At 43.5% G+C, this 15,419-nt stretch overlaps 1 protein-coding gene across 1 annotated transcript; it reads left to right on the plus strand.

Moving 5' to 3' along the window:
- Positions 1 to 11,325: 11,325 nt before the first annotated feature.
- On the plus strand, positions 11,326 to 13,643 carry LOC115665123 (calcium-binding protein CBP-like). The gene is made up of 5 exons (XM_030587009.2): positions 11,326 to 11,845; positions 12,620 to 12,666; positions 12,771 to 12,946; positions 13,078 to 13,096; positions 13,381 to 13,643. The coding sequence occupies exons 1-5, from the start codon at positions 11,401 to 11,403 to the stop codon at positions 13,483 to 13,485; spliced, it is 792 nt and encodes a 263-aa protein (XP_030442869.2). The 5' UTR covers positions 11,326 to 11,400; the 3' UTR covers positions 13,486 to 13,643.
- Positions 13,644 to 15,419: the final 1,776 nt, after the last annotated feature.

Consider the following 15,419-nt stretch of genomic DNA (forward strand, 5'->3'; position numbering starts at 1 on the left):
GGTACCGCCTCAAGCTCAACACCCACCACCTACGACACAACCCGCGTAATGGTACCGCCTTAGGGTTGGCCGCCCTCCCCGGTAATACCGGTATCGTCCCGCGTAGTCGTACCGCCTCAGGACGGATCAATTCCCCGCGTAATGGTACCACCTCAGGGATTTCCGTAACCACACATACCGCACCACACGCGATTTCTTACTCGTTCACATGCTCAACACCCACATGCCAATATATTAGCCAATCACACTTGGCCCGTGCACGCACCAAATCACACACATTTCTCATGCTTAATAAGCACCCAACACGGCCAATTGACAATCAAGTTCAATTCAGCCCAAGCGTGCACATAACAACTCGCATTTCAATCAATCGGCTCACGATACAACAAACATACAAGGCCTCTAACGGGCCCACAATCACAGCCAATACCACGAGCATAAATTCAGTATTTCCAAACTCATTTCAAGTCAAAATGAACATCACAATCCAGCCACCATACCATGCACCAAACCGACACCATTTGTCCCCAATTCGAACCATATACTCGTCAATACGAGTCCCAATTTTCAGCATTCAACTCGGCATCCATTCAGCCTCGACACGTCACCAAATCAGTTTCAAATCAGCCCATATCAACCTCCAGGTCAGTCTACTAATTTAATCCCAAAACAGCCTCTAATTAACCATTAAACAACCACTAATTAACCCGATTTAGCCCCTAATCGCGTCTATCGATACCCGACATCCTAAATAAGGTTTAGGGGGCGACTTACACGAATTCTAGACTGGCTCGGCTAAAGTGGAATGGGCGGCAGTCGGCGGCGTGCGGCGGCTGCGAGCGGCTCGGCGGCGGCGACGGCGGCTTCCCGGGCGGACAAGTGGGCGATCCGAACGGGGACGGATTGGGGGTGGTGGTGATGGTGGTTGGCAGGCGTAACAAGGGAGAGAGAGGGACGGTGGGGTGAGGGACCTGGCTAGGCGAGCGGCCGATCCGGTGCGGCGCAGCTCTCCGGCGGCGGCCGTCCACCGGGATGGCGGCGGCGACTGGCCACTGGTGAGGAGGAGAGTCTCTAGGGGAGAGTGAGGAGAGAGAGATGTCGTGAGGGTGAGAGAGAGAATGAGGAGAGAGAGAGAGAGAAATTTGTCTTAAATAATCCAAGGCCAATAATTGAAATGCCAAAAGACCATCATGCCCCTCTCTCACAATCCAAATCAACGGCTTAGATTTGATCTTATCTTGAGATCAACGGTCCGGATCGAATTTTTTCCAAAATATCCAAGGGCAATTTGGAAATTTCACAAAAAGTCCAAAGGCAAAATTGTCCAAAAATTTATATTTCTAAGGCTAGGGCGAAATGACCAAAATGCCCTTCCCCAAATACACTTGGCCTTAACAAACTTCCAGGGGTAAAACGGTCATTTTCCATTTCTCGTTGAAATTCGATTTTTCTGAAGGATTCGGACAATTCCAAGGCTAACCGAGCAAATGACAACATCGTCCAAATGATCTGTCGTGACTTTCTAAATTTTCAATGCCCAACTCGGTCTCTAATTAATGACTAAGTTCTAAATAACGTAACTTGCGCGTATCTCAGACTCAACGGGTGGCTTTTGGGGAAATTCGTACATTTGACCCGTGGCCGATACTGAATCTTGCCACGTACAAGTTTACTCGGGTCGGGACGACTTCGGTTGTCACTTAATTGCGAGGATCGATCGCTAGTTCCGACGGGCACGATCGTTTGGTATAGGTTCGGGGCCATTCGTCAATTCATTTCGTGGTCAAGTGGAATCACCCGCGATCCACTCGTATGATAATGGCGAACTGATCCCTAGCTATCCTTGGATCGGCCTACAGTGGCTCAAAATGTCACCTCGACAATTTTCATGGTCAAAAGTCGGTTCACGATCGAGTTCTTTGGTCGCGCGAATTTAAATCCCTAATTAGCCTTTCCCTAACGGTTAGTATCCCAGGAATGATCGGAGCTCCGGGCGAGATCTAACTACAAGTACGTTCATAAAACCATCCATTTCATAAATCCCAAGTGGGCCGATTTTAATGTCACATAATTCCACGTACAAAAAGAAAAAACCAAATACCCGCTCTATTTTTTTTTTCAAAATAATACATCAACAAATGAAAATGAGGAACTTATATTTTTTTTATATTTTTTTCATCTGTTTTTGTAGTTTTCATTTTTCAGATAGTTTCAACATTTTTTTACATAGTAAACAAGGCCGACCAAATCATCATCTATTTCGGATTATAAAATAACAAAATAACAGATGGGATGCTATTATAAGTTCTAGTTAGATGGAGACTAATGGTATGTGAAAATATCAGTGCGGACACTTGATAATAATATCAGAGTCGTGAACTCCTTTTTATTTTAAGCTACTAGAAAGGTACTACAATTTGATATTTACTTAAGTTTGATTATAAATGAATGTTACCGATTAACGTAAACATAAAGTTAAAAAATGAAAAAGAAAAATTCGGCGTTATAAATAGACATGTTTGGACCTAAGTAAGTCCTTAAACTGTTTTGTCTTAACTTTGGGACGTAAAATACGATGGTATTTCTTGGGAGCAGGGAAGAAAAACTTTCTCGTCAGTTGGGGGAGCTGAGCGTGCAAACACCAGCACTTAAAAATAAATAACGCATCATGTTAGTCCATCAGGTGTATACATGTGGACAGGCAGAGCGGCCTTGTCGGAAGTTTGCTTCCCATGCTCTGGTGAAGTACCTTCGGTAACTACCACCAAAGATCCAATCCAAAACGCGCCACTACTTTGGTGAGGTATTATTGAAAAAGAAAAATTAGGCCTTATAAATAGACATGTCGGTAGATTGATAAGGAAAAATAAAATAACTATTAATAATAATGTCGAAAGTACCTTTTATCTAAGTAACGCATCATTATTGTTAATTAAACACGGTCATTCGTTTAGTCCTCTTTATAAGTGAATAAAAAGAACTATTCGTTGTTGTTTATGTATGACTAAAAAGAATTAAAATCGAGTGCTAGGAAAAAAAATAAAGAAAGTCTAAAGTTACTAGCTTTTTTGGGTGTTTATGGTTCTAACTTTTCTTTAGTTGATTTTGGAATCCATTTTGAGACATGTGCACGCGTGTCTTTATTCTTTTCTCCTTTTTAATTAATGACGAGTGCATGCATGTTACCTATCTATCTATTTATATCCATATTTATTTTTTTTATAATGGAAAAAGTTTTATTCCTTCGCCTCACATTAATAACCCTTTCCTATGTCACAAAAGTAACCGCCCACTACTTAATTCTAAGGAATAATGACACAAACAGTTCCTGAATTTTAACTCAATGTATAATTTGATCCGTGAATTTTTAATTTGTTCAATGTAATCCCTGAACTTTAGCCTAACGTTCGATGTGATCCCTAAATTTTCAATTTGTTCAATATGGTCCCTGAACTTTTGGTATATATGAAAATGCACAATATAGTCGTTGAACTTAAATTAATGAAAGAACTACATTGAACATTTTTATAAAGTACAAAGACTATATTGAATATGTATCAAAAGTTCAGGGACCACATTGAACTAATTGAAAGTTTAAGGATCATATTGAACATTATGCTAAAGTTTAGGGACTACATTGAACAAATTAAAAATTCAGGGACAAAATTACATATTGAGTTAAAGTTCAAGGATTATTTGTGTCATTTTCTCTAATTCTAATTATTCCACAAAAATTGCATTGAAGGAGAGGAGCAAGAGGTTGAAGGCACTGTAAACCTAATTTTGTAATGGTGGTGTTGGCAAAATAGGTGCACCGACTGCGGCGGTGGCGGCGGCCAGACGATGGATATAACAGTGTTTGGGGTGGTGATAACGGCGGAGATCAGTGGTGATGGAGGAGTCATGACAGTGTGTGATAGCCCGATGGGCTTTTGAAGTCAAGCCACAAGAAAATAATAATTTGGTGAATCCACCCGATCATGGGCTTAATGGCACGGCTTTCACGGAAATAGGAAAGATATATTTAGGCCCCGTTTGGTTCAGCATTCCCAATGCTCATTTGGCCTCTAAAGTCCCTTGGCCAAATGCAAATGGCGTTTGGCAATTTTTTTTACTCACTTTGGGGAAATGCAATTGCATTTGGAATGCTCCCCAAGGGACCTTTGGCCAATGCACCTCTGAAGGTGCTTTGGGAAGTTGCATTTTCGGAATGCAACTTGCACTATTCATCGACACTCGTTCATCTTCCCCTAAACCGAGGTCCGACGGCCGCCGCCCGAGGGCTAGCTCCGACTCCGCGACCACCGCCCGGGTTGCACGACTCGGCGACCGCCGCCTCGAGGTCGCGCACTCCTGGCGGCCGCTTGGGTCGCGAGACCCGTGCAACGTTTCGCTCGGGTCGCGCGACCTGTGCGACCGCCCGAGGTCCCGGCGGCCCCAGCGGCGGTCGCTGTGGTCGCGCGACCCCCCTGTGCGGTGGTCGCCGGAGGGTCATGCAGCGACCTCGAGCGACCACCGCTCGGGTCGCCGGACTTGGCGGTCAGCTCGGGTCGCGCGACCTCGTGCGGGCGTTGCCCCGGGTCACGAGACCCAAGCGATGCCCGAGGTCCGACGACCCCAGCGGCGGTCGCCGGGGTCGCGCGACCCCAAGCGGTGGTCGCCCGAGGGTCGCATGACCCCGCCTGACCGTCGCTCTGGGCTGCGCGGCGACAGATCCGGCCGTCGGCGGTTGGCCGGCGACCGGATCCGCCGGAGGCGATGGCCGGCGGTGTAGCTCCACCGGAGCTTTTAAAAAAAAAAATAGCAAAAGTCCTTTAGTCCAAGTTGATTTTAAAAAGGGAAAAAACCACCAAAAACCCCAAATTTTGCCATCTGTGACACATTTACCCCAAACTTTTTTTTGTGACACCAAAAACCTCAAACTTTGCTATTTGTGACACATTTACCCCAATATACTGTAGCCTAGGATATTTTAGTCTTTTCCCTTTTTCTATTTTTTTTCTGTTTTTTTTCTTTTTCCTAAGCAAGGTGCCCCGCCGGCGAGGTCTCCGGCGACCTCGCCGGCCACAAAGCGAGGGCCGCCTCGCCGGCGTTGGGCGAGGGCAGCCTCGCCCGCCGGCGTCGGGCGAGGGACCACTCGCCACGCCAGCGGAAAGGGTACGCCTCGCCGGCGTTGGGCGAGTGCAGCCCTCGCCTCGCCGGAGTCGGGCGAGGGACCCTCGCCCGCCAAAGCGAGGTGAAGGGCGGCCTCGCCCGGGCGGGGTGAGGTCACCGCCGGCGTCGGCGGGGCTTCCTCGCCAGCGCCGGAGCGAGGGCGGCCCTCGCAGATCCGGCGAGTGGCGACCTCGCTCGACGCGGCGAGGGTCGCCCTCGCCGGATACGCGAGGGCCGCCCTCGCTCGACGCGGCGAGGCCCCCTCGCCGATCCGGCGAGGGCGGCCCTCGCCGGGCGTCGGGAGGGTCGCCCGCCCGGGCGAGCGAGGGCGGCCCCGCGACGCCGGCGAAGGGGGCGGCGTCGGCGAGGGCTTGCCCTCGCTCGCCCGAGCGAGGGCGACCCTCGCCGCGTCGAGCGAAGGTCGCCTCGCCCGGGCGGGCGAGGGAAGCCCTCGCCGGCGTCGGGCGAGGGCTTCCCTCGCCCCGCCCGAGCGAGGCGAGGCCTTCACCTCGCACAGGCGGGGCGAGGGTCCTCGCTCGATCTTAGGCGAGGCGAGTGCCGCCTCGCCCAACGCCGGTGAGGGCGGCCTCGCTGCGCGGCGAGGTCGCGGAGACCTCGTCGGCGAGGGCGGCCTTTGCGGAAAAAAGAAAAAAAAAAAAAAAAAATAGAAAAAGGGAAAAGACTAAAATACCCTAGGCTACAAGATATTGGGTAAATGTGTCACAAATAGCAAAGTTTGGGATTTTTGGTGTCACAAAAAAAAGTTTGGGGTAAATGTGTCACAGAGGGCAAAGTTTGGGATTTTTTGCGATTTTTTCCCTTTTAAAAAACACTTACCAAACGCTACTTGCATTTCGAAAAACCCTTTAGCCCAAAGATATTTGCATTCCCCAAAATGCATTCCCCCAAAGTCGAACCAAACGGGCCCTTAGTCTTATGTATGGAAGCCGACTCTAAAAACTACATACGCGACGTCTCGAGAAATTTGAAAAAGCTATAAATTCACTTTCGAACATTCCAAGTTGACGGGGGAAAATGCAATTTGCGCGAGATTTTCCCCCATGGCCATTATATAAGTTTAACTAGCTCAATTCAAATGAACGTGCTCCCGTTATATGACCCAATTCTGTAAATTTGAGCCGTAATATTTTAAACTAATAAGTCTGTTTGGTATAGCCGTCGACGAATTTAGCTGTTTGTGCTGTAACTGCATTTGTGACGTGCGGTGATTTATATGTTTAGAGACGTAAGTTTTAAAGTTGCAGAATCTCAAAGTTTCAGAAAAACTGTGGTATTTGTATGTTGTACAGTTGTAGTTTCGGAAGTGTTTGCGGTGGCTGAGATGTTTGCCGAACACCCTTTTCACGGCTAAAGTTGCAATGAGAAAGATTTACCAAACAGATACTAAGCAGGCATATTTTTCTAGGAAAAAGCAAGTCATACGTCGCCGGTGGAAAGAAATTTTACACGGACATCTTTGTCGCTCTTGATTTGAAGATTGTAAGGGCACGCATGGAATCCATTCTGGAGCAAAAATTCTGCTCCAGAATGCATTTCGGAACAGAAATGCGTTTGTTAAAAAAGTTTCGGAATGCATTCTGGAGTAATTTTTGTATTCTGGAATAAAAATGCGTTTGTTAAAAATACTTGATTTCAAAATGAGTTTTGGGCAAGAAAAAGAGAAGCTACTTTTTGTAGCTTTTTTCTTCCAGAATGCATTCTCCCTCTTTTCTCTCTTTTTCGTCGCCTTTACAACACATTTTGAGATCTCACTAATTTTTTTTTTCAGAAAATGCATAAAAATTGAAAAATTCCAGAAAAATTCATAAAAATTTCTAGAAAATAAAAAAAGTCAGATTTCGGGAAAATATGAAATTTGGTGAATTTTTTCAAAAAATATTTAAAAAAAATCAAAAATTTCGAAACTTCACATAATGGCTTAGAAGCCACCCTTGAGTGAAATTTAAATTTTTTTAGGTGTCCAAAAAAATCAAAAAATCAAAAATTTCAAAACTTCACATAATGACTTAGAATACTCGTAGCTACTCACTTTTAGTGAAATTTAAATTTTTTGAGGTGCCCAAAAAAAATTAAAAATTTCAAAACTTCATAGAATGGCTTAAGAATACATGTGGCCAACCATTTTGAATGAAATTTAATTTTTTTGATGTGCCCAAAAAAATTAAAAATTTCAAAACTTCACAAAATGTCTTAGAATACCTTTGGCCACCCACTTTGAGTGAAATTTAAATTTTTTGAGGTGCCCAAAAAAATCAAAAATAAAAAATTTTAAAACTTCACAGAATGGCTTAGAATACCCGTGGCCACCCACTTTGAGTGAAATTTTAATTTTTTTATGTGCAAAAAAAATCAACAAATCAAAACAGATTTCTATTCCAAAAATCAATTTCTGGAGCAGAATTAGTCATGTTTTATCGAACAGATTTCTCCTCCAGAAATCAATTTCTGACAAGAATTCCAGAAAATAATTTCTGGCAAGAATTTGATTTCTGGAGCAGAATGGTTACCATTCGCGCTCTTATAAGTATCCGCCCTCTCAAATCAGTGGTGCATGAAAATGCCGATGATGCATGCTATAATTACTCTCTCCTTTTTAATGGCGATGACTAAGCGAGATCTCGATTCGGCGAACCAAATTTGACTTCACATCAGCCCTTCATCAACCAGCGATTAATTCGAACTTTCCCACCCATCTAAGCAAACCTTGAGTGCCCCAATGAGCATGAGTCATCTTAAACCCATGTTTCAACAACTCATGCCGACTTAGACTTGGAATTGATTTTTTTCTTTTCGGGTCTAAAACTAGTTCCACCGCTGCATACATATTACATTCTCAAAGCAATTGTCATCGCTAAAGAATATTAAGATAGTTTTAGGACGTTTTAGAATATGTTTAAGTTCGAGAGTAATATTCTCATTAGGATTTTGTTCACGAGCGCCTCAAGGCCAAGGGCACTAGTTAAACATCCAAATAAAAAAAAATTATTATTTCTTAAAACGCCGCTTCCCTCGCATTATGCACAATCAATTCGTTGAAAATGATATTTTTAATGATATATGTACAATAGTAGTGCCCTTTTAATAGTATTGAAAACCTCAAATGTATAAAGACAAATTTGACAAGAGATCTTTGAAATCATTTTATATGATTATCAAAAGAATTATGTTTTTTTTGTTGATATTGTGCTGGAAGGAAATAGAAGGATCCATAATTAGTCAAACGAAACTTTGAGAAGTCAACGGCGGTGATCGGCCGCGAATTTTGAATGAAGCTACGTTCTTGTCCTCATAATTTTACTTTCGCTACTCTCTTATCGCAGCTTTCACACCCGGAGTTGACTTTTAAGTCTTGGCAGGCGTTGAGGGTAAAGGTTCGGATCCCCAATTGATCTTCGATCTGAGAAAATTGCGATCGATCTGCTTTGGACAAGCTTGGGTTTAGATTAGTACAAATAAGCATCATTCCGTGCGCGTCTGAATTTCGATTGTTAAATTGATAAGAGGGTGAGACTTAAAGAGGATAGTGTACATAGTGATGCTACTAATAGCAAGTTGACTCTTTTTTTTTTTATCTTTGGAGGATAATGTACACAGTATAAATTGATCTGTGAGTGTATAAATTTTTATTATTAAATTGATAAGAGGGATTCGACCAAACAAAAAATTTGATAAGAGGGTGAGACATAAAAGAGGATGATGTACATAGTAATGGTACTCATAGCAAGTTGACTTTTTCTTTTTATATTTGGATAATCGGAGTTGACTTTGATCGCTAGTCAACTGATGAAAGCTGGATGCTAAGACCCAGAAGAGAGAGAGAGAGAGAGAGGGAGTCATGTGGGAAGAGATGAGCCGAGCGAGGCGCCGCAAAATGTGGATCGCAATTAGCTAATCATGCTTGAAGTTTGTGGTTTCTCCCCCACTTTCTTAAACCTAGATAATGATTTTTACAATGACATGAGGTAATTTATATTAATACTGTTTATTTCGCGGAAAATGAATGGTTTAAAAAAATATATTCCTAAAAATAATTATTTATATCGCTTGACATAATTAGTCAATAAAAATATTTTTATTATTGACAACAATTTAAGTCTAAATATTGTCGTGAACAATAAATTTGCATGTAACCGGTATAAGTAATAATTTTTAAGAAAATATTTTTCAAATCATTAATTTTTCGCGAAACAAACGCACCTTAAGAGAAATGCATAAGTATTGACAACAAAATGGTAGAGACTTTCCAATGTGCATGTAAAATGGTGTCTTCAAGAGAAAATGGTGGAAATTTATAAATTTTCTCTCATCTTTCCTCCCCTCCATGCTTTCAAATAAAGTATCGAGAGTATTTATTCGAATTGAAGTCATATATAATGTATGTATTTACGTGTTATTTTCAGTAAAAAAAAAAATTTCCATATGTTTTCGAAGAACATACAAACTATTTTCTAGCGCAACAACTTCTGGCCACACAATATGGATACCTTGCTATATGTTCTCGGTTAAACAACATTTCAATTTTTCTAAACCGTTTCACATCTTATTTTTTGTCAAGTAATCGTGCAGCATATCAATTTTCACTTTCAGGATATATGATGATTTCATTTCAAAATCACATGAATATATGGAAATACTATAAAATAATCTCGAGTTTGTCATTACAAGAAGTAGCAACAGAATTAATCAATTGCTTGACATTGATAGCTTTCCTCAAATAAAAGATACCTTAAGTATATGTATATATACTCGCGAGATAGCGATTCATAGTCCATATACTGATTAGGGATGTATGCAGAGAAGAGAGGAGCCATCCCAAATCCAATGAATGAGCAAGTTAGATCATCTCGTCGAATTGCCTCATCTATCTATTTGAGGAGCTTCGATTGCAAATTTGATTACATTTAATGCGCTTCGGATGATTCACGTCACATTGAGTTGTATCCAGGCGATTAAGAGCGGCCTCACGACCCCTGCACTATGTACGTGAAACTTTTAGGTTTAGACAACGTGAAAAGAACGCACAAGAACATTACCGTTTATACTATGATGTCAAAAAGAGAACCCATAAAATCTAGGGGTGGCATGTTACCTAATAAATTTCACGCCCGTGATCTACGACTTCACGTAACTTTTCAAATTTGCATGACTAAACCACTTTCCATATTATGATAATTCCCATTTAAAAATGAAAACTCCACTCCTAGTAAAAAGCGAAAAAACATCCTTATTTTACTAGATATATCCCAACTTGCATTAATGAAAGGAAAAATACCACCAAAAATCCTAAATTATGCCACTTGTTACCCTGAATTTTTTTTTGTGACACGAAAAACCCCAAATTATGCCACTTGTGTACATTTACCCCACAATACTTTGGTCTATAGGCATTTTCATCTTTTTCCTTTTTCTATTTTTTTTTCTTTTCTTTTCTCTTCCCTCCGCCGGCCATGGCGGAGGGAAGTTGGCTAGGGCAGCCTTTGTCGGATCCAGCGAGCGCGACCCTCGCCGGCGTCGGGCGAGGGTCGCCCTCGCCTGAGTCGGGAGAAGTCGCCCTCGCCTGAGTCGGGAGAAGTCGCCCTCGTCCGACTCAGGCGAGGGCGACCCTCACTGGCGTCGGGCAAGGCTACCCTCGCCCGCCTGAGAGTCGCCCTCGCCAGATCCAGCGAGGGTAGCCCTCGCCAGAGTCGGGCGAAGTCGCCCTCGCCAGATCCAGCGTTGAGCGAGGGCAGCCCTCGCCCGACGCTGGTGAGGGTCGCCCTCACCGGCTTTCCTCCGCCATGGCTAGGGGAGGGAAGAAAGAAGAAAAGAAAAAAAAAAGAAAAAAGACGAAAATACCCATAGGCCAAAGTATTGTGGGGTAAATATTTCACAAGTGGCATAGTTTGGATTTTTCGTGTCACAAAAAAAAATTCAAGGTAAATTTATCACAAGTGACATAATTTAAGATTTTTAGTGGTATTTTTCCTTGATGAAAACATTCATGCGGTCCGCCTCCTTACTATTTATATCGATTTCTCGCATTTTTAAACAAAACGTTGACCAACCAACCAAAGATAATGCAATTCACGTCAGTGGCACGACCGTAATAATCCCCAATCGCGAGCCTAGTCCCCCAACCGAAAGGCTACTTATGCGTCGCCACTTCGCTCCGCTGCTGAAGCACGGCCTTCCCCCATTGCTCTCGACACTCACTCTCCGCGCGCGTGAACTCTCTAGCGAACCGAAATGGCCGGATACCCGAACCCGCCGCCGAACTACGGCTACGGAGCCCCACCACCACCGTACGGCGCCGCCCCGGCGTACGGGCAGCAGCCCTACGGCGCGGCGCCGTCCGCCCCCTACGGCGCGCCGCACCCCGCGGACAAGCCGGCGAAGGACAAGCCCCCGAAGGACCCCTACGGAGCCGTCCCGCCACCGGCGGCGGGCGCCGGGGGGTACCCGCCGGCGCCGGGGTACGGGAACCCGTTCGCGGCGCTGATGCCGTCGCAGTTCCCGCCGGGGACGGACCCGAGCGTGGTGGCGTGCTTCCAGATGGCGGACCAGGACGGGAGCGGGCTCATCGACGACACGGAGCTCCAGAGGGCGCTGTCGACGTACAACCAGAGCTTCAGCATGAGGACGGTCCACCTGCTGATGTACCTGTTCACCAACACCAACGCGAGGAAGATCGGTGAGTTCTTCTCCATTTCTCCGGTCGATTCGTGTCTCCATCTTTTTGCTCGATCGATCGCGAGGGTTTGTGGATGGTGGGCGTGTTTTTTCGCCGTTTGATTTGGGGGTTTGGAGGGTCGTTTCGCTGGTAAAGTCTTGCCCTGCCTTGTGCGCGACGACGCGCGTTTTGGTCTCTTTTGCGATGAATTCACGGAGAGATGCCTGTCCGTACTGAAGCTTCACTAGCAAAACGGCACCGTCGTTGCAATCCACCAGCGACGGACCAATCTCGCACTTTAAATAACGCGTTGACCGACTAACCAAGTAAATGCAATTGACGTGAGTGGCACAACCGTAATAATCCCCAATCGCGAGCCTAATCCCCCAATCTGAACACTACTTAATACGCCACCGTTTCGCTCTGTCCAAGCCCGCTACGTTCGCCTTCGCCCTCCACAGACACTCTCCGCGCCGTGAACTCTCTCGCAATCAAAATGGCAGGATATACCCGAACGCGCTGCCGAACTACGGCTACAGAGCGCCGCTCCGGCGTACGCTCACGGCGCGGGAAAATCAAAATGGATATACAAAATCCTTATATTAATCATGACCGATGTATAGCTGAGCACTGAAAGAGGTGAAGCTTCGATCATTTCATCTGCGATTCTGTTCGATCTGACTTTTACGGTACTCGTCTTGAGATGCTCGAGTTTTCATCAATTCAAATGGTGACCGTGCTTATATCTTGATGACCTCCGAGGACGTCCTTTACAAATTTCCCACCTTTTGGCAGGACCAAAGGAATTCACCCAGGTGTTTTACAGTCTCCAGAACTGGAGGGTAAAGTCCTAAATCTGCAGCTCTTCATTTGTAATCTCAAACGGCACGAGATATCCACATATGCTTCCGGCTTCCCTAATTTGTGCTGTTACCAACTTCTTCAGGGCATATTTGAGAGATTTGACAGGGATAGGAGTGGGAAGATCGATGCCAACGAGTTGAGAGAGGCGCTTCTGAGTCTGGGATTCTCCGTCTCGCCCGTCGTTCTCGACTTGCTTGTCTCCAAGTTCGACAAAAGCGGAGGCAAGAACAGGGCCATCGAATACGACAACTTCATCGAGTACGTACCGTGCCTAGTGTCTGCCTAGTTCCCACTATGTCATGAGTTTATGCCTCGTAAATTATTGGATTTCCCTGTTGTCACCGCTCACTAACCAATGCTTGAATTTCCTTTGTTTGATTTTTATGCAGGTGCTGCCTTACTGTCAAGGTGAGAGTTCTCGCTCCACATAACCATTCTTTCCAATTTCTATTTGGGTTTATGCACTGGACTTCGCTTTCGCTTCATAATTTTTAGCCTAACTGCCATCAAACACCGCGACTTTCTTACCTGGGCTCTTCGCTTTAAGCTCAGAAGATAAAGCTTTTATATTAATACGGGCACTCGCTGTTTGCCTCAATTGAGTTTTGATTGATGTCTAAAGTGGTTTTAACCAGAAGCGAAGGAGTGAGAATTTGTCTTATTGATCCTCATTGTTCACATGATGTGCGCAGGGACTGACCGAGAAGTTCAAGGAGAGGGACCCCATGTACTCGGGCTCGGCGACTTTCAACTACGAGGGCTTCATGCTGACTGTGTTGCCTTTCCTTATTGCTTGAGTTTGAGACCTTAATATGGTTCTCGGGCAGTATCGTTGATGTTTCCCAAGTAATTTTCGCCGTCTGTGGCATCTTTGCCCCCCAGTGAACTGGTATAATGTCACGTTTGCTTCAGTCAAATAAGCTTCGAACTTTTCAATGTAGTTTTACTTCTCCAAGGGCTTGCCAATGCCATTATTCACTCTTCTTCGTTTCTTAATAAAACATTTGCAAGAAGTCAGAAGGGCCTCCAGTGATGCCCTTCCTCTTTAGAACACGGACGGACAGACGGACAGAAAGGGCAACGGGTGTTGAATCGGTCGTTGAATTGGTCCTCGGACGATAATACATCATTACTTTCTTCGATCTGATTGTTGCCATGAAAGTTTTTCTCTGTCTGATCTGGAACAGTTGCGGCCGGCCAAAAATGGTGCTGCAGTGCTTCTATGGCCATTCCTAGTCTTGTATGTATCTCTGCACTACTGTGACAACGCATCTGATGTTCTGGTGAAGATAAGTCTAAAATCAGACTGTATGCAAGTGATAAGGGAATGGCAGATTCCAGGCTGTTGAGGATCCATGGCCGAGTTTATTAGCGCACATAATTACTAGTTTTTCCTTAATAAGATCTTCAGAAAACTTACTGCTTAGATTATTAATTGTGTATTTATATGAGACAAAAAAAAGTTCAGACCAGAATTGTCACTTAGGGTAAAGTTAGTACTTTTTTTTTTTGGGAATTAGCCCTCATTCTTAAAGTTTGCGAAAGTTTTAGCACAAAACAATCTTGAACTGTGCGGTGCATAATTTATGTGACGAACTACCTCGTTAAATGCATCAATTTTTCACTAATTAAGAAATTTAGATTAAATTGGTTCCCAAGTATTCCCTAACATTGATCTTAGCCGTTGATCAAAGAGAAGTAGCTCATTTCCACAATGTGCGAAGCGCTGTCGTTCGATCTCAAAAAAAGCAAGTTCAGAGAAGAAATACAGATACAAAGTTAGAAGTGGTGAAGAAGATTTTACTAATTTTGCTTTTCTTAGGAAAACAAATAGACATTTGTTAATTTAAATAAATTGTTTTGTAGAGTGCTTGCTCTGTTATTTTGCTTTTGACTCTAACAAGACAAAGAAAAAAATGGCAAAGTTGGAATTGGAATGAAAATTCTCAATCTTGCATGATGCTTTCATTGGTGTTTCAATTGGGTTTTAATTGTCAATTTGCATAGATAAATTATGCATTGATGGTCAAGATACCCACATAAAAACTCGCAGGATAGATGATCCATGTCAAATCGATGAAATGTAGCTCTCGTTTATGAATTTTATCAAAGTATAATGTTATTTAAATCAATAAGTAGTGCTTAAGGCTCAAAATCTCGGGTTTAGATTAGACTTATAGCTGTTATCCTAAGGCAGGGTTTGGTTTGGGATCGTGTGATGATCGGGCGGGTTTACTTGAGAATTACTCTTCTTATCTCGAAACTTACTAATCCTCTTGAAAGACAACTATTCACAAATATGAGAAGACTGCTTATTTTTTTTAAGTATGTAAAGTTGTTGATTGCACTATAAATGTTAGTAATTTTTTGAAAAATAATGTTTTACTTATTATATGAAGTAAGTTTCTTATCTAGGTTAGTAAGTTTAAAGACTCAAGAAAATTTTTTATCTCTTACCAATTTATTAGTAAATTTGCCCCGAGTAATAAGTTTTCCAAATTAAAGGTAATTTTGGAAGTAGCATGAATTGGTTAGCATCATTTGTAACTCATGAGAAAAAAAAGTAAATAGCAATATATTGTAAGCAGTTAAATTTTGAGATCCTTTCTTGAACTTATTTTTCCCAAACCTAACAAATTTTTTCCAGTTTTTTCATAATGATTGGTCTAGACGTGAATTCAGGCTCGAGATTGAGCTCGATTCATTTAAGCTCGACTGTCGAGCTAGGAGA

Source organism: Syzygium oleosum, unplaced genomic scaffold (assembly GCF_021117445.2).
Source record: "Syzygium oleosum isolate NSW1041296 unplaced genomic scaffold, Sole_v2.1 Sole_v2.23, whole genome shotgun sequence".
Taxonomy (NCBI): Eukaryota; Viridiplantae; Streptophyta; class Magnoliopsida; order Myrtales; family Myrtaceae; genus Syzygium; species Syzygium oleosum.